We start from the raw sequence: 22,972 nt of genomic DNA on the forward strand, positions 1-22,972 counted from the left end.
TATGGTCCTCACTGTGCAGCTGTGGTGAACACAAGATCATCTTACTGGTCTAAAACAAGAAACAGAAGAACCCAGTAACACCTTGGATTCTGGTAGGTTACACTGTATTTAATTATTTTTTTTATGAAACTCTTTACTGGTTTCTAGCTGGAAACATAGCTGGTATATCAAACCACATTACAGTTTCTTAAACCAGCATGACCGGGTGAAAACCAGTACTTTGATAAAGTTGTGCTGGAATTTTTAACAGTGATCTGGTGGACATAGTTTATTTGTGGTGGTAAAACATTGCTGAACTTTGGGTACTGCAAGTAAAGCTGAAGTTATTCCATTGACACTGACAGTAGCAGCCAAGACGTGTACCATATGTACTTGACTATGTCTTTCTGCTCTACTTGAGTTCCTTACCTCAGAATTTATTATTGAATGTTAAGGATGCAGTAATGCAATGTTAATATAATGTAAAAGTGAACTAGATATTTACTATTACAAAAATATTCAAACTGAACACAATGTTTAATTAGTCACTTGATTCTCTGATTTATATTATTTGAGCTGCTGATTCTGTGTATTACAATAAGGGTGTAATTTACTGTGCTGTCAGGATTTGTAAAGCTAATATATCATGTAATAGATTTTTCTTCTTGCAGGCTCTAGTAAAAAAAACAATACCCTTGAGAAACCATTACAATGAAAAATGTATTAAGACAGCATATTCAAGGCTAGAAAACAAGACACGCTGGGTTCAAATGAGTTGAAGGCACTTTCTATTTCTACAGCTGTAAAGTAACTACACGTGAGTTTGTGACTGGAATGCATTTGAATGAATAGTAAAAGCCTTTTTTATTCAAAATATACACCATAAGTATATCAAATATACTTAGTATACTTCTAGTATGTTTCAAATAATGTATACTTGGAAATGAATATACTTACATTTTTGCTGAATTAATTTTTAATTTGTAATTTCATGACTTATTTTAATTGAAATGCCATAATATGGGACCTGGCTTTAATGACCACTCAGAGGGTCCAGAAGTCTCTTTATATAAATGAAATAAAGTTGTTCATGATCACGTTCTAGGCTATTCTTGCTAACCTCAGTCTATAACTGTTTCATCATATAATTTATTATTATTATTATTATTATTATTATTATTATTATTATTATTATTATTATTATTATTATTATTATTATTAAATACATCTCAAAGCATCTACAGTAGTTGCCTCTATTATAGCAACTGTGATAGAAGTGGTTTTCACATTAGCTAATTGGGATGAGGTCTCATTACCCTTTGGTACTCCGTGTGAAACTGCACTGCACTGGTGTTACTGTCAGTGTAGCTGACTGAGTACAATAGTGTGCTTACCTCACCAGCCTCATGTCTGTTCTTCCATGTCAAAGAGGAAGCCTTGTGTGACCTTGGTCAAGAGAGCTGCCGCATACGCAGTGTGTCAGGCCCCCATTCTGACAAGGAATGCAGTGATTTAAGTGTGTCAGGCCCCCATTCTGACAAGGAATGCAGTGATTTAAGTGTGTCAGGCGCCCATTCTGACAAGGAATGTGGTGATTTAAGCTCATAACCACATGACACAAGTGTGTGGACACTGTGTACCAGCTCAGTTTAGGGTGGGTTTTAACGATGTACAATATCTACTTGCAGACTAGATCCTGGCTTGGATTTCATAGACACTCATTAAGCATGAGGCCAGCACATTTGTCATATCAGTATGATATGCAGGTGCTGTACATCCTGTTACTTCACCACAACATTGCATGAGTTTGGAGTTCTCTTCAGTATTGCAGAGCAGAGAGGTCTTGCAGCAAGCAAGCAGCCGCAACAGGTTGTAGTTTCGCACAGAGCCAAATGCTGCAGGGAAATCCATGTCTATCTACATACAAACCTAACTCTATTCTTAAATCAGATTGCACACTTGCTGTTCAGTTCCCCAGGTGCCACTGGATATTCTCAGAGAACTTATTGCTGGACAAATTGACAAAGTTGTGAGAGAATACCAAAGATGATATTCATGCACTAGTAATTGTTATATTATAATAATTTGTTATATTATTATAATCGGTTTGCTTATTCATTAATTCTGAAAACATTAAGACACATCTTATCAGGTCTGTGGCAGTGCAAGAGCTCTGCCTGTAAAGATTGTGCTGTTTGTGTGTGTTTTGGTGGTGGTTGGCAGGGATGGGGTTAATTCATGTCCCTGCCAAAAACATGTGAGAATGTGGCTGCTCCGAAGTAGAATAATTGGAGCTAATTGGGAGCAGCCACATCCTACAAAAGGAGAGCCCAGGGCTCCATTTTGAGAGATGAGTTGGTGATTATTATTATTATTATTTTTTTTTTTTAAATATCTGTGTTGTTGCTGTGTTTGTATATTCTGTCTGTATTCAGTGAAGGCGAATGCCCAGCCTGACATTGTGTTTTGTTAAACCTTTATTTTGGCCCTTGTGCCCTTTTTATCATATTATTTTTGTTAATTAAAGTGCGCTTTAGCACTTAAACTGCAGCTTCCTTGCCTCGGAGTCTCTTTCCTGCCGCTGCCCTGCTATAAGGTCCTTATAGTTTGACCTTCTTACAGAACAGAATATATATATGCTTGTTTATGCAGTAGAATATGTGTTAAAGCTCATATTTAAACCAGTTCATATTTAAACCATGAACTATTGACATGGTCAACCATTTCCAGACCGTGCTTGGTATATGAAACCAAAGCCAAACATATAACCACAACATATACAATATGTATCTAATAAAGGGATGTCATTTGAAATGCATGCTGGCAATGATTGTACATAACAGCCTGTAATCAGTGTTCATATTGTAACCTAATTTAATTTGGTTTATTTTAAGTGTCCTGCGCTCCCAAACTGAAATCCATTCGGAATTGTTTCTATAAACTAATTACTGGTAACCTAGCAACCCTCGAGGATTCTCGTTGATGGGTGGGAATCTTTTATTTTTAATTTTTTTTAAGGTTTACCTTACCAGGAAGTGTGTCTTTAAGACTAATAGCTGTATTGTTTCCGACGGTGTTGTGGAAGACGGCAGCTGTACAAGTTTAAACAATTCAGGGTGTGTGAGTAAGTCTAAATTGTTTAATGACGATGGTCTTGTTCTTTTTGTTATTATTAGGTGTTTTTAGCTCATAAGGAACACAAGTGGTTTTAAGGGTGCTCTAAGTATACATTGTAATGGTGTCCCATTAAAAGAAGAAACCTCCTGTACCACAATGTGCCCATAAGCACACGCACAGGTGGGACACTAAAGTAGAGTTCAACTAATGCCTACTATTACCAGTATGTGATTTCATACTTCAGACAAACGCCTGTTGCAGTGAACCAGTCTCCTAACAAGAGAGAATAGCATTGTGTTGCATTAGCCCTCTAGGTAAGGTTTAGAGCAGGAGGTGGGTTAGAAATGACTGTCTGCTCATATGGAATAAATTAGACCATTTCATTTAACATTGGAAAATATTAAAAAACGTTATCTTATGAATTATTGAAGGAATGTTTTTTTTATGACTAAATTAATAAATTAATGTGGGAGGGGGCAAAAGTAAAGAAGAACTGCTGAAAGTTACTGTAGCCAACTGTTTCACAGTTTCACAGTAAAATGCCGCCATGTTATATATTTATTACTGCTTAATCTAAGTGCATTTAAAATATATGCCTATTTATGTATTAATATTTCATTGTCGTCTCTCCTGACCTCCTGCCGAGTTCACATTTGCTTAGCAACGTTTTTCTCTTTCTGTTATAGCTAACATTAGCCATGGGTGAACCTTGGGTGAAACCAATATGTTCGTGTAGGGAGAATTAATTGTGATTGTTTATAAATGTGGCCCATCTATATATAACGAAAAAAAAGTGGAGGGGCCAAATATTAAGTTTGCCTGCCCCATATTCAAAATTGGCAGGGCACGTGCCCCTTCTGCCTCATGTGTTAGGCGCCTATGCACATGAGGTTCACAGTATGTTACACACCATGTGCTTCAAATTCTTTGTTGTTGACTTGTATTTTAAATATACCGTAGAGGCTTTCTGGGATATTCCAACTCTCTCCCCCTGCCTTAAATCTCTGCATTTAACACGTGTCTGGCTTTCCGTGGGCGGTATCTCTTACAGAGATCTTTCAGGCGCATCTTTGTGGGATATTACATGTGTTCCCTTGCCATTCCAAGAGGCTTTGGCAGCTTGCAGCCTGTGACAGCTGCAAAATGATATCAGTGTCAGCAGCAATATTCCTGTTATTTAATGCTCTGTGTTCAGAGCTGGGTGTTACTTTAATGAATTGCTAAGTTTACATGATCTTCACCTCAAGTACCTTAAAAGGCTACTTGTTGAACGTGTTGGGTTGTGAGCGTTATCCTAACTTACCCACTTGCCGTCTTGTTTAGTTTTGTATCCCCAGCTCCTTTTCAATTTTCACGTTGTCGGCTTGCTAATCTCTGAAGTATGTATTCCGAACCCCTTATAAAAGTTTCCTATAGTTAACTTGCATGGTAATTTAGCAGTGTACTCTACACTTTATATGTATATAAACTTATACAATAGTTTATGACAGTAAATGTTTATTGCAGCACCCACTTTTCACCCCGGTAAATATTTATGGTTTGTTCTTTAGTTTCTCTTTCACATCACCTTAAATCACTCACAAGGGTACCCGGTTTATCTGTGCAACCTCTATTACAGCAATATATAAGGCTATAAACACAAATGAAGATGCTGTAGATGTTAGAAGCTGCATGAAATACAAATGGCATCATACACTTTTGAAATGTTACTGGAAAATAGCTGTATATAAAATAGCCGGGTCAGTTAATCAAAAATGCCCCTAGTGGCTGTAATCTGAGCTTGTGTCTAGATGCCCAGACAAGTGTTATGTTCTAAGCAGCTGTTATGAATTAATGTCTCGCTGGTTCTCTCTGTAAAAAAGTCCTGTCAGTACGAGGATTAAGTGTGAAATCTCTTACCCCCTGTGTTTTTAAATCTATTGCCGATAATAAAAATAGCTTATCTCTAAGGATTATTATAGTTCCTTGGTCTGATGATATTTGAAATAATAAAAAAAAAAGGTTCCCTCTGCTCATGTTCACAGTAGATGCTACTCAAGCACTGCTGTGGTCTTTACAAATATGAATGATAAGTTAACCTGTACACACATACACACATGTTCAGGGTCTTGTAACTTCAAATAAATAAATATATATATATATATATATATATATATATATATATATATATATATATATATATATATATATATATATATAACAAAACATTTTTAGACCATTATAATTGAAAAGGTTGAGGAGGAGAATCACTTTAAGTGGCTGTGATAGGTCTTCGATTGTGATGTCACTGGTTTGATTTTAAAATTGAAGGGAATTCCAAGAAGTGCCTCCGTTTTTGTTTTTTTTTAAAAGCAAACACATTCTATGAAAACCATTTGTAAATAAAAGTCTTCCCAAAATCTTCAACAAAGACATCGGGAAAGGCTGCTAGTTAAAACATTTGAGTTTCTTTTAGTACTACATATACCACTTTTGAGTGTTTTTTAATTTACCAGGGATGTATGGTACTGATATAATGTTTTGTTTGCATGTGTACAAACATTGTTACAACCACTATTGAATATTACTTTATGTAGTAAAATATATATTTTTAAACTATTTCAAAATACGTTTAGTTAGAAGCTATCTGGCACTGAAAGAAGCAAAACGATACTCTATCAAGGCCATGTTTACACCTTCAGCTGCACCTGTCCTTCTGTAAAGGTGTCAAAAGTTAGGATCGAATTTGACAGAAGCAAACCAGCAACAGCACATGAACTGGTTTTATGAACTAGTTACTGGTACAAGTGCTGTAACTGATATATCTTTTTTTATGGGTGCACATTGCCTGCAGTGGGAACATCTTCATGGCTAAAACCACTGCTAATGTATTTTAGGAGGCAGCCTTGCACAGCAAATATTTCATTTTGATAAGGTACACACAAATTGAATAATATGTTGTATTCTTAAACAAACAAAGAATGGTGGCTATTTACTTCAAGTTGAAAAATGAATTGTACTATAGTAGTCAGATTTATATATTTTTTTTTAATTAACTGTATGGTATGCAGGGGTACGATAAAGGAACTGAACCTCAACATGGTGAATAGATATATAAATAGCCAGGTGGTGGGTGCTTTCCTGTGTATTTTTCATTCCACCACCTTTATGAAGTTTTCAAATCAATCCATCAAGTCACTCACGAGTTGTAAAAGTCACAAGCTGTCATAGAAAAAAAAATTCTAAGAAAATGTATTTTTCAAGGGACAGGATCAAGGGAGGTCCACTGACCACCAGATAGGACGTCTTTGATCATTGCAGGAATTTGCTTTCAATATGTCACTCCAGACATGTTTGATTGCCTGAATCCTTGTTAATTAGTCCTTACAATCCCAGACCCCTAAAGGGAATACTTTATCTGTTTTATGCCTTTCGAAGTCATTTCAACTTGGCAGTGTCTTCTGGGTCAAAGTGTGTCACTGGCTGCAATAACTAGCTGGTTAATGATAGGAATGAAGGTGTTGAAAGGATGGGGACAATTTCACTCTCAAGGTGGAATACCAGATAACAGGTTTAAAATGAAAATACATTTTTACTATAATACAGTATCTGCACATTTGAGACTTATAAATTAAACTGGCCTTGACATTTGCCTACAGTACTCCCTGCATTGCACCATGGGTGAATCTAGGCCAAGACTGTATCACATGTTATGTCTTCCTTAAATAATTTATGTCCCTATTTTATAAAGATGTTTACTATCTAGGAGCCTTTGGCCTTTAAAAAATGTTAACGACTTTTACGAGAGGATCGATAGTATGACGGCTGGGGAGTTGCTGCCAAATCTATAAACGACAGCAATAAGCCAAACTAATTATACACAGCTATATTAATGAAATGTGGGCACATTGCTTGGATGGTTTAGACAGATTTTCCATTTCATCAAGGTAAGTGCCTTCGCATAATGACGGCTGAATAAGCATTTATTTATTTATTTATTTATTTCTTTATTTTGCATTTTGTTGTCTTAAATATATATTATAAATAAAAGCATTTACTATTAGAACATTATTTTCTTTCAAAAAGTTGTCCCAACAGTTCTGGCGAGTACAGGATTTTCAATATTAATGTTATTTATTTTACATGGTTACTGTAACTAGGACATCTTCTGTTGTCGACACAGAATTAACAAGCAGTGTTATTTCCAGTGCCAAATTCATCATCTATTCAAAATAAGCAATTGTACTTGTTTCAAGAAGCGTTTAGCATTTTATTTTACAATATGGTACAAACAATGATGGCAGCCAAGAGAGAATCTTGATAATAAAATAAGGAGTTTGGTTTGATAGTTCTTAAATCCCTGTTACAAATTTAAAAGCTTTGGGGCACATGGTACGGCAGAGAGCAAACTGATAAACCATAAGCTTGGGAAATGGTCAAATTACAGTACAATTCACACTTGTGTATTGTTAGCGGAGATTGTGCCTCTGATGTGGTAGCAGGGTTGAATGGATAAACTGGAGATTGGCTTTAAGCATAAGGCTTACAACTAGGTTTACAGCCAAACCAAGTCTGACTCATATACTGTATACAATCCAAACACATTTATTATGTCAGACTGGAAAAATAGTTGCAATCCAGCGAAACGTCACTGCTTGATAGAAGTTCAAAAGGAAGTCAACTTAGCAGAGAGAAAAAACAAACAAACACATGAGCATCATGTCTTAAACGATTCATTTTGTGTTGTACTGGAGCTACAACTAGGAGAATGCAGTATTCCATTTCTTAAAGGGCTTATTGCTTATGAAATACACCTGTTGTTTGCTGTGGGACTTACATAAGCACGTTATAGATCATTTTCTATGGCTGACTACAGGACAGATTTTAACGAGATCAGAATGAGATTCAATAGGCTCCGAGCTGACATCTAGATTATTTTTAAATGCTTCATAAACAAAGTATATAGTATTGTTAATATCCCATTTAGAAAATGATGCAACATAATGACCATCCACCCCTACTAGACAGAGCAGCTGTTTAAAAACTGCTTCACAACCAGTATGTGTCAAAGGGAGCCCTCTCCGGAGCATCTGTGTAGACCTGTCATCAGCTGCAAATGCAGAAGTGAAAGATTAGTTGTAGATTGTGAAGGTTTGCCAACCAGTACGTTATAGTTTATAAAAGTGAATTGTTAAGGTTAGCATCTTGGGTGGTGAATCTGAAAGGAAAAACAAACCCCCCTCAGATATGATGCTAATTAGGTAATGATCTGTTCTCACCACATTGTCCAGTTTAAACAGATGTCATCTTGGGAATATTGCAGATCGTAATACATCTCATTTGAATTTCACAAGGACAGTATCAAATGCTATAGACCGCGCAGTAGCTGCTGTAAAGTTTAACTCAGCTGCCAAACTGCTAAAGGTTAATCTCTTCAGTCCAAATGCAGTGCCATTAAATGCACAAGCAGGTCATTTAAAGGAGTGCTAACCAGGACTTTAAAATGACCTCCTGATTACTAGCTGTAACAGTGCTGTTCTGTTACTGTGTGAGAGACAGAGAGGGTTTGAGATTGAAATGCTGCACAGTCATCCAGGTTTTATTAATGCTCAGTTGCAGTGTTGGTGGCCACCACTAGGGTACCAGCAATGGTATCCCTAGTGCAGGAGGATATATACACAAGTTGACATTCATATATACAAAAAAGGCAAAACAAACAGTGTACAAAAATAACTTTAGTTTGGGATATGCCGCTATTTCAAATACAGAACTATACTGTAGGGCCTTGTACTTCCTGGTACCTAATCATTTCCTGTTCTGTAATTCCACCAATTAGACCATGTGACCTACAGCACATGAACCAGGAAGCAGCATCATAAACACCAATTTAAAAATTAGGAACACATTTTTTGAAAAAGAAGTCCAGGTATTATTTCTGAATTTCTGGGGGTCGACTATTACTAACATTCTAAATCATACGGATTTTAATTGAATTTCATTGATCTTTTTAAAATGTATTTAATAAACACAATATTTGTCCCAGACACACAATTATTTATTATTATTATTTATTTATTTAGCAGACGTCTTTATCCAAGGCGACTTACAGAGACTAGGGTGTGTGAACTATGCATCAGCTGCAGAGTCACTTACAACTACGTCTCACCCGAAAGACGGAGCACAAGGAGGTGAAGTGACTTGCTCAGGGTCACACAATGAGTCAGTGGCTGAGGTGGGATTTGAACCGGGGACCTCCTGGTTACAAGCCCTTTTCTTTAACCACTGGACCACACAATAAGATCCCATATTGTTTGCATTTCTGTCCTTTGGACTTTCTGGAACAAAAATATTGAACAAAGATCTGTATTCACTTGCACTACATATTGATTAAAAGAAAAACTCCATGCCATTAACAAGCGGTACCACATGAGGTCCTCTGAAATGCAAAAAACCTTGTTTTACTATTGACAACTTATTCATAACACGTGAAATATTAGTGCTGCCTTGTCATAGAGATTGCACTAACCAGATCTCAGTCTCTAGCATGTATATTACAGTACTGTATTTTACTGTATATATTTCAAGGTAAAATACTATTGTAGTATTGTGACTATTTATGAAGGTTTCTTGATTAGGAGTTTATAATTTACAGTGACTATCTAAAGAAGCTGATTTTTTGGGCACCTGCTGGTCCCAAGTATTTTAGATAATAGTGGTTTGACTGTATCTTCAGACAACAAAACCGGTCCCCAATTAGCTGGCATTGTGTTGCTGCTCCAGTGGAGTTATATGATTGGATGTGGAGGCAGCTCTTGAGATGAAGTTCCACTTGGTGATGAAGAATACAATTGTATTGTTTGTATCCCTGGATGACTTACAAAAATGCTGGGATAGCTACCTTAAAGTAATTGTAGCTGACAAAACAAGTGCGCACTTCCATTAACTACATGTTTTAAAATGAAAATACCGCACGTGCTTCTTTCAAAATGCAACGTTTGAGACCTATATAATGAATGGATGTGCATGGGGGAGAGAATTCATGGAACTATTTGGGGTAAAACTCTAGATTAAGTGTCTCCTATTACTTTGTAGTTACTTAGTAAATACATGTGTACTTAAATTACAATGTTACTATTCACAATTACAATGTACTTAATGTGTATTTTATATTAAATAGTACAGTACCCAATGCCTTCCTCCCCTGTAACAATGCATTTTATATTAAATAGTACAGTACCCCATGCCTTCCTCCCCTGTAACAATGCATTTTATATTAAATAGTACAGTCCTCCATGCCTTCCTCCCCTGTAACAATGCATTTTATATTAAATAGTACAGTCCTCCATGCCTTCCTCCCCTCTAACAATGCATTTTATATTAAATAGTTGCAAATAGTGAAACAAATATCACAAATAAGACATTTGTTTTAAGGAAACATAGATCTCCCCATCAGGATGCAATGTGTAGAAGAATATCCCTGAAGTGTTATACAGCGTATTTTAAAAGCAAGACAAACAGCATTTTTAAGAGTTTCATTAAGTTTGCTGTGGGGTGTATGGACCCAGCAACCCAGCAGAAAAGAAACCTTATCCATTTTAGAGCTGCTTTCTAAATAACACATTATAAAACATCCTTCACTAAATGGCATCAAGATAACAAATGTTTGATTGGCATTCAGTCTGTGTGACATTTGGCTTGCGTTACAGGCTCCTGCTGTCTGACTAGTTTTCACAGCCAGCAATGAGCAGCTATTATTACCAGTCAAGGAGCAGCACTATAAAGACAGTATAGTATTAACTGAGGAACACTTCAGGCATTTCCATCCAGTTAGACGTTCTACAGATCAGCTCAAAAGGCAGATACAAACATGGGTGTTTACAATGAAAAGGGGTAATTATAGTTTTACTTTGAACACATTGAAAAATATGAATGTGCCTCTTGTTCTTTTTTTAAACATTTTTGAAGTATTTGGGCATAATAAGACTGCCTTGCATATTTCCTTCATGCAACATTTCCAGCATGTCTTGTGTGTGTATTTTTAGATGGTCAGAATATTTTTTCTCTTATTATGCATGTGAAATAGAAATAAAATACATGTTTTGTTAGAAATCAAACTATTTGAATGAGAATATAGACACTCTATTTCAATTTTAAGGTGCTGGTATTATAACCCACCACCTGTTTTTTTAGACCATTAAAATAGACCTTTACGATGTATTTTTTCTAAGAATTCTATTTTTTAATGTTCCAAAATGAAAACGATAGATAGTAAAGGAACACTTAGAGAAAGACTCCTCATTGAAATGTTTGTCAAATACTTTATGAGTGTTTTATGATTCATGAAACAACCTTTATGAAACACTTTATGAAAACCAAATTATGTTTAATAGTAAGTGCTTAGTGTAATTATACTGTTACTTTAAAAGAAATAGTGAACAGATTGTTTTATCTATCTTTTCCTCTTATACAGCAGGCCTGCGTCTGCATATTACTTAGAAATGCAGTATCTTGTTCTCCAGTTTAGGTGTAATGTTTCTTATTTACCATTACTTATTTTTTTTCTCTGCTGTTCTAGGGAAGCCATTGATGAATCCAAAAACTGTGTCATGTTACCTCCAGAAAAACCTGACACTCCTCTCACACGAAGCAGGGCTTGCAAGACCATTCGATATGGAGAGGTGGTGTTTGCAGGTATTGTGCTGTGCTGTCAACTAAAAACCAGACACATTGGTAATCCATTGCAGTGCCAAGTTATTTCATCTGTTATCCAGTGGTGTTTTTTTCTGATGGGGTAGTTAACAGTTTACTTTAGAGTCACAAACAGGTAGCAAGAATCAGCCTGTAGTTGCAATTTCTTTTGTCTGAAACCTTAAAATGGCTTCTTGTGCCAAAGACAAAACAATTCCAGTACATCTTACCTTATATAAACAACACCTTCTCCTATAAAAGACAAATACAGTAAGGTAAAAGTGTATATAGTTTTTGTTATGGTAGTTTTTCCAGAGCTACTAGAACTAAATGTACTGCTCACTCCTTCCAGATATTTCAATGCTGCCCTTGACTGGTTGTAATAAATATTGATTTGCTGTTATTATTCTGTTAGCTCTTTGTGCTTTAAATCAGCTTCTATTTCAAATGCTTGGATTTTGTAACCACCCTGTCTGTCTTACGGGACTTAAAATGCCCGGCAGCAGGAATCTTTCAAACAGCTGCACAAGAAGCAGCTGAGAAAACAATCAGGAGGTTTTCACACTCATTCAAACAATGTAGAAACAAGCTCAGAGATGGAACCAGGTCTTATCCATTAATCTGTGCTTCTGATGAGAGGCCTTGTCATTCCACTGTCTCTCCTAATGTAACCTAAAGAAAAAATAAGTGTGGTCCCAAAAAGACTCCTTCTGGCTACATGGAGCCTCATACTGATCTTTCCATATGCTATGAACCAAGACACACCGGCAATCCTTCTCAGTACCTTAGTACCAGAACAGTTACAACAGGTGAAATACAGGTAATACCTTTTTAACTGTGTTGCCATTGTTGTATGTCAATGGTTCAGCTGGGTTTTTGTCATGGTAAAACACTAGTATTTGGTACTCCAATGCAATTTTATTCCAATGCTATTTTATTATATTATAGCTTATTTTGAAATAGATCTATAGATATGCTGAAATACTAAAATTCTTTGGGGTCTTCATTGGGTATGATGTTTGTGAAAATGCTTTACTGGTTAATCTGTGGATCTAACAAGGCAGAGGCTGGGTGCAAACCATCGATCACGAACGCCTCAAGCAAGTATTTTAACCACTATGCAAAGGAGCCATGCTCATCTACAGGTGTGGCTGTACAGCTTGTTTTAAAACTCATCTCACTGACAGGGGGCCGTGTGTAACGGCACTGCCTGATACATTAGTCGCTGTAGTTCTTTGTAATGCCTGTTCTGTGTTACCCCCCTCTTTGCAGTTGGGGGCTGGAGTATAAATGACCCTGCATCCCGAATGGAGTGCTACAACCCCCAGGTCCATGAGTGGAGGGTGAGGGCACCGATGGCAAAACACCGGAGCGATGTGGCTGTTGCTGTACTTGGTGACATGATATATGCTGTGGGAGGTCACGATGAAATATCCTGCACCAGCAGTGTTGAAAGGTACTTGTGTTTGTCCCCCTTTGATAGAGCACAACAGGTGTAGATAAAAAAATTTCTGAATATTAATTATATGTGCTTCTTTCAAAACTGCACATATGACGTCTACATAGCAAATTATTCTGGTGTGAAATTGAAAATGATTGTGGGACACTGCAAAAGGTATGAGCCAGGCCTTGGTACTGTAGTGATGTTAAGTGTATGTGCAGATGCTCCTGGTCTGTGGATCTTCCCAGTGCATTTTATTACTAAACAAATCCGCAATCTACAATATCTACATGCTACTGTCCATTGACTATTTTAGAAATATGACCTAATACGGCCACAAAGAAACAGAAGGATATAATACAAACACAAACGCTTTTCAAAAATGGTCTAAGGTGGTGTTGCTGGTTAATTTACAAGCTTCTCAGGTCTTCACTAAGGGATGTCTGAGTTCAATTCTCAGTCAAATGAAATGTGCTTGACAAAAATCCACCACCACAATTTGACACAATAGCCTTCCCCTCACCTTCCTCACAAGCAATATTTAAAATCAATCAACCAATCAATCGAAACAGGCTTTAATAAAACAGTCTTCATATGCAGTCATATTTGAAATGCACTGCGTCAGGTCCCAATAGGCCACTGAAAGTGACTGGAGCTCATCCACATTGCAGGCAAGTCTGGCCTGTACCCATCTTAGATCAGATTCTTGTTCTAACAGGATTGGATGCTGCATTAACACTCGTTTATTTAAATGTACCCAGTGACACCCTAACCCGAAGGTATTTGTGGTTGGCCAGCTCTTTTGAATCTGGTACTTACAAACTGTGGTACTCTGAGGAACTCCTTGTGACAATATTCCCCCATGTTGAATAATACATTATGTCTGCCAATTTTAACCTGCAATGTTTTGAAATAACCAGAGTTAAATTCATAGTCCATTTTGTATAAAATGAAAACTGAAAATAACAGTTTGGGGTTATGATTTTTTTTTATGTTTTATTTTGGTTAAAAATCAAGTTCATTTTTGAATTTTAGATAACGGCTCTAATCAGGCTTTTTATCCACACAGATGAAAGGGAAATCCTTTTTTTATGATACACTTAGCAATTAAAACATCAAAAGCTTTACATTTTAATTTGTTTCCATATAATACACTTATGAAGAAGTACCTATATATTGTACAATGAGTGTTTAGAGTTTGAGTATTGAACTGTTTTGTATTCTACATACTGAATTAAAAGAAAAACTGTTCCAAATGACACCTGTAGCTAAGCAGATGCGGGGCTTGATTTAAGGCACATAATTCACTGAATTACAATATGCAGTATGTTGTTCACTGCTAATACCTACATGAAAAATGGCTTTTGCATTAATTGTGCAATATGTGAAAAATGGTCCACTATGTCCATTTTTATTTATAATATTAACCCAATAACTCACAAGAGATGAAGTCATGTGTATGCTATATAGGTCACTCAATAACATGTGTACTGTAGATATAAACCTTTCTATCTAAAAGTAAAATCTACCCAGACCTGTGTGGGTGGCTGTTAATGGTGTGTGCTGCCGAGCTAATTGACTGGCACGCTTTTCATTAGAGCTCTAGTGCTAGTCTGTCATAATTCTAATTAAAAAGAGATACTTATGCACACTTAGCCAGAAGTCATTTAATATACATGCATTTACTGTCACAGGCACTGGCTTTTAAACAGTCGTGACAGCGTGAACAAACCCAGGGGTACAGGCCAGGGTCGAGTACATTTTAAAGGACAGCTTTCCATTCTGTGTCTCCAAATATAGTATTTCTTGTCAGCCCAGGCATCCTCCATCAAAAAACCAATCTGTTCTATATAATACTCATCCTTTTGAAGGTTGTGTAACATGTATAGGTTGTATTTAAATGGCTAAACAAGGTCTAAAAGTTAAAATAACTAGAAACTTTAAATAACATGCATTGATAATACCTGAACGTGACAGTAATGATTTATAAGTATACGAATAAGAAAAGCTAACTGTATATAAATAGGGCAGAGGTGACGCAGCAGAACAGATTCACAAGTGTGTGCCTTGTCATTTGTTGGAGGCCTGGGTTTGAATCTGTCTCGGGTCTAAATCTGACTTTACCTGGCTTTGAGCTTCGAGCTATCCGAGTGATCGATCATGGCTCATTAAAGAAGGGCCCGTTATAGCTGCTGACTTCATCTCATCACTGTCTTCAGCGCCACACCACTAGGATTGTCACTGCCTGTCAGTGACATGTCAGGTTGTCATTAGAAGATAAATTTAAATACAGACGCGCAGCCTGGAATGTCAGGCGGGGGAATCTTAACCTGGTTGTCTAAACTAGACTACTTAATCAGCAATTTGAGAAAGAGCAGAAACGGCTGCTGACGGGTAGATTCATTTAGTTGCATGTGTGACGTAGCTCGTAGCTGGGGTTCCTGAAACTCACGAGGAAATGTATTCCCTTAACTGACATTTTCAAGGTATGCTTGGAATATGAGTCTGAATTACCTACTACTGTACAGTATGTTCTGGGAGCTACGTTCATATATAGCTTTGGATTTAAACATCATAACTCAATAGTTAACTGAAATGTATTAGAAAAAAACTCCAGTTTAGCAACCAACTGGTAGACACATGAACCTGCTTAAATTTATTGTGGCTAACAAAATCATGCCATAAATATTATTGCTTTGCACTTAACTATATAGGTCTCAAATGTGCACTTTTGATAGAAAAAACATGTTATACCAAACATGTGTTTTCATTATAAAATGTGATATCTGGTGAAAGTTTAGGTTAAAGAAAGTTCTCGCTTTCTGTGCCTTATTCTCAGGATATCTTACACTTGCACTTGCTGGTTAAAAGTGTCTGCTGGGTCAAAGCATGATACTTTCAATCAGTAGGGGAAGCAGCTGGTTGGCTAATGACTGGAAAAAAGCCGTTGATAGAGGGTTGACCTATTCAGATTGTATCCTGTTCATTCCATCCTCGTATTCACTCTTAAAGGTACGACCCCAAATCAAACACGTGGAGCAATAATGTGGCCTCGTTGAGCAGTGGGCGCAGTGGTGTGGGTTTGGCTGCTATGGGAGTGTATCTCTACTCCATCGGTGGATATGATGGCATCACCTGCATGAACATGGTGGAGAGGTAACAATTCGTAATATTTGTATCTAATTGAATACAATTTGATTGGCACATGAAAGTAGGCTTAATGTTAGGTTTAAGAGTTCACAAGTTATCGTATGTACTTCACAGTAATATAATGCATACCAAAGTCTTATTACATGTCACGTTTTGGTATCCGTACCACAATCTGACCGGAGGTTTATATTCCAGCTTTGCAATGTTAATGTGGTTTGTATGGTTTGTTTGACTTTGTTTTAGATACGATCCTCAAGTGAATATGTGGTTTAAAGTTGCTCCAATGAGCTCCCGGCGCAAAGGGGCTGCAGTGGCTGTGTTAGATGGGTACCTGTATGCAATCGGAGGCTCTGACGAGGATTCAGCTCTTAACACAGGTACTAATAGAAATGACTGCATCACATCAGCTAATACGATCCTGAAGATAAATATACAATGATTGTGGGAGACCTTTGACTTCCAGAGCAGGATCACAGAATTGCCAATCCTCTGTTTCTGTCATTCTCACAACAGGCGTAGGACCAATGATGCGATCTTGATATAATTTTGTACAGTACCCAGCTAACCTGGTTCCTGTTGATATTCAAATCTGTTAAACAGCAGTAGGTCATGTGCGCCCTCTTTCGCAAGGCACAGTGCAGAGTGTGTGTTGATGTTGTCTGTGAATGGCAATGGCTGTGCAGCTGTGTGTTGATGCTGTATGTGTATGGCTATGGGTGTCAGTATCCAAATACATGCTTCTGGTTTTATGTTGTTCTGCTGCTGGTGGTTTTTACCTTATAAAAGTTTAGCAAAGTGTAATAAAGCAAAGTGAAAGCATGGTAAAGCATACTGTAGGTAAGCATGGTAAAGCTAAGAGCAATATGGGGAAGCATATTTTAAAAAGTTTAGCATAGTATAACCATGGGAAATACATGGGGAAGTGCAACCTTGCTGTACAAAAATACCGTGGCAGTCTTATGTAATGGAGGAACGAGATTGTCAGGGAGAAACACGCAGTTTTGATAGCAGTTGGCAGGCTTCTATTTCTGTCTCTGAGAATTCAAGGTCAAGAGGAGTCCCACAACCTTGTCTTGCATGTGTCTGAGAAAGGGGCAGTCTGGTGTATAGACAGGAGAAGGAAACATGGAAAGGAACAAACGTTTCAAATAGAAACCCCTTCTTACTTTGGAAAGCTGCAATTTCTTTTAACATTGTTTGCTTGAGATTATTGGTTTCTGTGGCTATTATTTAACATAGTTTATTTAATTTAACCAGTTAGCAGATATTTTAAATAAAAAAGGAGCAGGTTCCACTGTGTCTTTAAGCATTAATGTATGACACCATGGTCAATACCTGTTAGATACTTAACCACAGTGACAGTTACTCTAGCGAGCTGAACGCGAGAGCAATTAACAAAAGCACGTCCATTTATCTACTGCTAATGACCGCTGCAAGGATAGGAATCTGTATGAGGACATTTTGGGACTGTAAAGACATGTTTCAAAGTTCTGTTAGCTTTTTAAGGACATCTATGGTAGGATAATGACTGCTGTACTCGGAACCTGGTTGGGATGAGATGATCTGAGAGGTTTATAATTTTTTTTTTTAATCTACTGTATTTTAATTTGAAATAATATTACATTTTCTAACTATTCCAGCAGAATATGCTTCTGAAAAGACTCCTCGAAGCTAATTGTGGGAAAGTGAAGCGGGGAAGCTTATTAGAGTTGCACAGGCTTCAGTGCACAATGCTTGACCTATGGCCTGCAGTGCACGGCGCAACACTAATATGCTTACCCACATTATTTCATTTTTTTTTTTTTTTTTTTTTGCAGGAATAGTTTTTTAGAATAATGATCTTAGCAGAAACAACAATATAGGATTGCATAAAACACACATAATAGGATATTTAACAGTTCATGCTGAAGAAAAAGTGACTTGTGTCTCAATCTTTGCTTTTGCCCAGTGGAGCGTTACAATCCTACGGAGGACTGCTGGTCTCATAGCCCCTGCATGGGGTCTTGGAGAGAGAACCCAGGCTGCTGTGTGTTTCAGGGTATGATCTATGTAGCAGGGGGGCGTGATGAAGTGCTTCAGCTCTGCACTGCCGAGCGCTTCGATCCACAAAACAACAGCTGGTCTCCGGTCAGACCAATGAGGTGCAAACGAAACCAGGTTGGTGAATGCAATATACTGTACCTGATTCAGTCTTTCTGGTAAACCAGGCAGTGACATTATAATTACGGTATGCAGTATACAGTATATATTAATCTAAATATCTATAGCTATTTATCTAGTAGATAGATCTGAATATACCGTATACTTAAATAAGATTAATTAAACAGTATATCTAATCTTAATGTTGCATTATGATTGATAAAAAATACATTTAAACATTTAATCAGGTTTTATACAGTATAATGTTATTCTGTACTGTTTAACAAAAATATCAATCCATAAATCTAAACCCACTCAATAGTAGAATTTGTAGTAATACTTTCATTTTAGTCTTACTGTATTTAAAACAAGAACACATCTTCTTGGTGTCTCAGGGATATTTAGATGTTCTTTATAAGTGTTATTTTCATTGTATATCTGTTTGTACTGCTTGAAGTTGTTTTATATTTAATGAATCAGGACACACCTCTTGGAGGGTTTGTTTCAACACAAAGCTCTGTGATGTCTTGTTTAATGTTTCAGGTGGGTCTTGCAGTTGTGGATGGAATTCTGTTGGCTGTTGGTGGTTTCGACGGAACCACTTACCTGAAATCAGTTGAAGCGTATAGTTTGGATACAAACACATGGAGGTAAGAAATGTCATAGTTTAAGTCTTGTGCTAACTGTCTAGGTCATTCTGTACCAAATCAACCTTTTTACCATCTCAGATTTGGATGCATTTATATTAGCGTAAGAGACACCCTATTAACTTATTATAAATCACAAAAACTAATACTGTATTCAGGAGCTACTATTTCTCATAAAGCGTTTTAGAACTGTGCAGTATGTCCTATGAAAGGGAAGATGACTGTACACAGGTGTACCGAGAAGTCTGTGTTAAGCTGCTGTATCTGGTTCATAATATGCTCTTCTGTTTGTGTTATGTAGGCTAGATCAGCCAGTCTCTTTATGTTAGTAAGCACTAGCACCACCTAGTGCACAGCAGGGTATTGCCAGAAAAGCAAAAGGAAAGTTGACCCAAAGTGGCAGATTACTAAATGGCGCTGCCCCTTACTTCTATAAAGACAATGTGGATGATCTAGCCTGTGTTACATGTGTCTATGGCAGACAACTAGAACTGAAGAGCAGCTCCTGAAATCTGGTGAATGTACCTTGACACAGACTTGACAAAAACAATAATATTTTAGTAATCGCAATAAGAATATCTCTGAAAGATTACAGACATGTACATTGTAAAAGGTAAGAGGACAGTTAAAAAATGTCATTTGAAGTGACTTGCTCTGGTTGTTGCTGATTTCCTTGGTAGGCTTTTAATGGATTGCTTTACTCTTTGTTCATCTAATCCCTGTCTCAGTGTAAAAATCTGAAAGAAAATAAATCAATACTGCAACGAGTGGTCTTGATAGGTTTATTGATAAAGAGGTTGCTTTTATTAACTGATCACAAGGTGTATGTATAGTCAGTATTACAGACAACTGAAAAGCTACATTAATTTTACCACATGCTGTTCCTTGTATAATGACGACTAAAGAGGCTGGACAAGAAAATAGAACCTACAATATGTAACACACCATTTTGTGTAATGGCTTGTGTCTGAGATGAAACTGGTTTCTGTCTATTTGAGGTTATTTGAGTGTATTCTCTTATGACAAGCTTCAAAGTAAGCAAAGTCTTTGAAAATAGTTTTACACAAGTCATTATTATTTTTCCATCAGCATTATTACCGCTATAATTTGCAAACATACTCATTTGTTTTTAATTGGGGGAACAAGTAAATTAGACAAAAAACTAATCCAACCATTTTTGTTAGCTGTAACAAACTTTGCACTGGAGAGGTATTCAGCAATTCTGTAGCAAAACTATTTTTTATAAGAAATGTGCCAATTTCCTGATAATGAATGCAGGTATGTATTGATTGTTGTTTTAAAGCTGGCACTGTCTGTATATTAAGCTGTGAACCATGCTGGTAAAATGTCTTGTGTTCATCCGTTGCCGTTATCCTTTCAGACACTATGGGAGTATGAAGTGCAGGCACCCGGGAGGTGGAGTCTGTGTGGTGAAGATGGAACAGTGCGATTCTTTGATCTCCTGAACAGCACCAGGGAATGAAAACACACAAGGAGATCCATTTTAAGGGTCTAAAAATCAGCAGACCTTGCATACCTGCATAGTTGCTACTGTGTTTGTACAATGAATAAAGGGGTCCCTATTGTGCATCACCCCCTGGTTAAAACACCAGCTGGATAGTATAGAGGTAAAGGCTGGTGGTATTAAGATCTGCTGCTTTTTAGATCATTAAAATGTGACATATTATCAGAATTTAAATATATACTGTATATATATATATATTTTTCATTGTAAATTGGGTAATAAATTTGTCAATACTTTTGAAGTATTCTCGCTAATCGGAACCACTTGATACTAGACCCGCTTCACATTAGTAATTTGAACAGTGCTCACTGTAACCTGTACCACACTTTCACGGTAGGCATCAATATTCTCTCTCAGTGTGGAGTAGTGGTTAGGGCTCTGGACTCTTGACCGGAGGGTCATGGGTTCAATCCCAGGTGGGGGACACTGCTGCTGTACCCTGGAGCAAGGTACTTTACCTAGATTGCTCCAGTAAAAAAACAAACAAAACTCAACAGTATAAATGGGTAATTGTATGTAAAAATAATGTGACATCTTGTAACAATTGTAAGTCGCCCTGGATAAGGGCGTCTGCTAAAAAATAAATAATAATAATATTCACAAGCTTGTATAAACATTTGAACTGTATCTGAAGTAGCCCAAAAGCATTTCCAGAACAATATATCTCGCCAGGAGAGAACACTACGCACAGCAACCTCTTTTTCAGAGGAACGGCTGCAATTCTGCAAATGATTTCCGGCAGGTGAACAGCCACACTAAACTGTGTCTCAATACCCCAGGAGGAAATCCACATTAATTATAAAATGTTTAAAAGAACACGGTACATTATTTTTGGATCTAGGACACTAGCTAGTGTGTGCTGCCTCCGCCCACGTTCCAGAAGAAAATGACAAGGATTTAGAAGATGAAGAGTGATATTTGTATTTTTTATGACTATCAACTACTCCAGTGTTGCTCATTTTAAGGTATTTTACATAAGCAAAGTATTTTAATGTGAGCGCCACCTTTAAACAACTTCAGTCTTCAGTCTTGTTGTTTAGCATCAGTGATAAATATTAAAGACGATATCGTTTAAACATGGTGCTTCCTTTATATAATGTATTTGTGAAAAATGTACTTAAGTGAGCACAATTGCACCAGTGGGTCAACATAGAATTAGATTGACCATCACGTGCATACAAACGTATTGCCATCTTATAGACCCTGGTCCTTTCTGGAAATGTTGTGCTTCTTTTGGCAGTAGTTACACAGGTTGCTATTAAAGTCAATATAATACACTCCTATGTGCAGATATGAAAGAAACACATGGTATAGCAAACATGCATATTCATATATATATATATATATATATATATATATATATATATATATATATATATATATATATATATATACACATATATATTAAAAAAAGCTTTTTGTACATGCCTTACTTTCAGGTAGTCTTGAACTTCCTTGGTCATCTAACCTGGAGATTACAACTGTCCACCATTCAACGCCTTGTCATTAACCTTGTCATTAACCTTGTCATTATCATTTCAATTTTGTTTTATTAATTTGGCATTTGTCTCTTTCACCAAATGTAATGTAAATACAATACAAAATTGCATTTGGTTGACAATTTTTATTTGGAAATGAGGATATTATGTTTAGTAAATGTATTATTTATAACAGATTGAAGCTATATATATATATATATATATATATATATATATATATATATATATATATATATATATATATATATATATATAGTTGTCTATGATTAAGTTTTCTGATATATTTAATTTAAATAGCTTTAAAACAGACAATTAAATGCATGACTAATGCATGCCCCAGTATATTGTGTTAATTCTGAGTCTATGGAAAATGTGGTATTAAAATATTTAATTTAAATTTCAAAAATAAAACATGGAAATTAAGAATGCTTTCGTTTTACTTTTTACAGAATTCACAAACATTAGATGTGCTTGTTTAGAAACGCCACCAGAGGGCGATGTACTATACAGATTTAAATCACCAAACGTGCATGTATACCACTTGACATTTTATCAAAGAAAAACATCTGTTTTACACTATTGTATCAGTAAATGTATTATTTATAACAGGTGAAAGATATAACGTGCAATTAATCTACTTAATTTGGTTTGGTGTAGATTGATTATTAACACAGTATGAACAACTTGGTTAACATGTCAGTAAACTAGTTGTTAGTAGTTTTTAAATCGTGATAGGCAATGTCCTACAATAATGCAGGTCTTTATTAAAATTGTTTTCTTATGACATACATCCCCCTAAAGGCAGTAA

At 36.5% G+C, this 22,972-nt stretch overlaps 1 protein-coding gene across 2 annotated transcripts; it reads left to right on the forward strand.

The window, feature by feature from the left end:
• On the forward strand, positions 1 to 22,590 carry LOC117421883 (kelch-like protein 20). Of its 2 annotated transcripts, none has more exons than XM_059005669.1 (8): positions 1 to 92; positions 11,651 to 11,766; positions 13,036 to 13,219; positions 16,217 to 16,360; positions 16,598 to 16,731; positions 18,303 to 18,511; positions 19,037 to 19,143; positions 20,522 to 22,590. In XM_059005669.1, the coding sequence occupies exons 2-8, from the start codon at positions 11,682 to 11,684 to the stop codon at positions 20,604 to 20,606; spliced, it is 948 nt and encodes a 315-aa protein (XP_058861652.1). In that variant the 5' UTR covers positions 1 to 92; positions 11,651 to 11,681; the 3' UTR covers positions 20,607 to 22,590. The 2 variants fall into 2 exon arrangements, with proteins under 2 accessions (XP_058861652.1, XP_034783260.1); XM_034927369.2 differs by lacking the exon at positions 1 to 92 and adding an exon at positions 10,824 to 10,965.
• The last annotated feature ends 382 nt before the right edge of the window (positions 22,591 to 22,972 follow it).

Source organism: Acipenser ruthenus, chromosome 31 (genome assembly GCF_902713425.1).
Source record: "Acipenser ruthenus chromosome 31, fAciRut3.2 maternal haplotype, whole genome shotgun sequence".
Lineage (NCBI taxonomy): Eukaryota > Metazoa > Chordata > Actinopteri > Acipenseriformes > Acipenseridae > Acipenser > Acipenser ruthenus.

Excerpts from the sequence above, each read along its gene's own strand:
- LOC117421883 (XM_034927369.2), top strand. The coding sequence starts at position 10,943 with ATGGGTGTTTACAATGAAAAGGG. Across the intron at positions 10,966-11,650 it reads GGTGTTTACAATGAAAAGGG|GGAAGCCATTGATGAATCCA; the intron begins GTAATTATAGTT and ends CTGCTGTTCTAG. Across the intron at positions 19,144-20,521 it reads TTGGATACAAACACATGGAG|ACACTATGGGAGTATGAAGT; the intron begins GTAAGAAATGTC and ends TTATCCTTTCAG.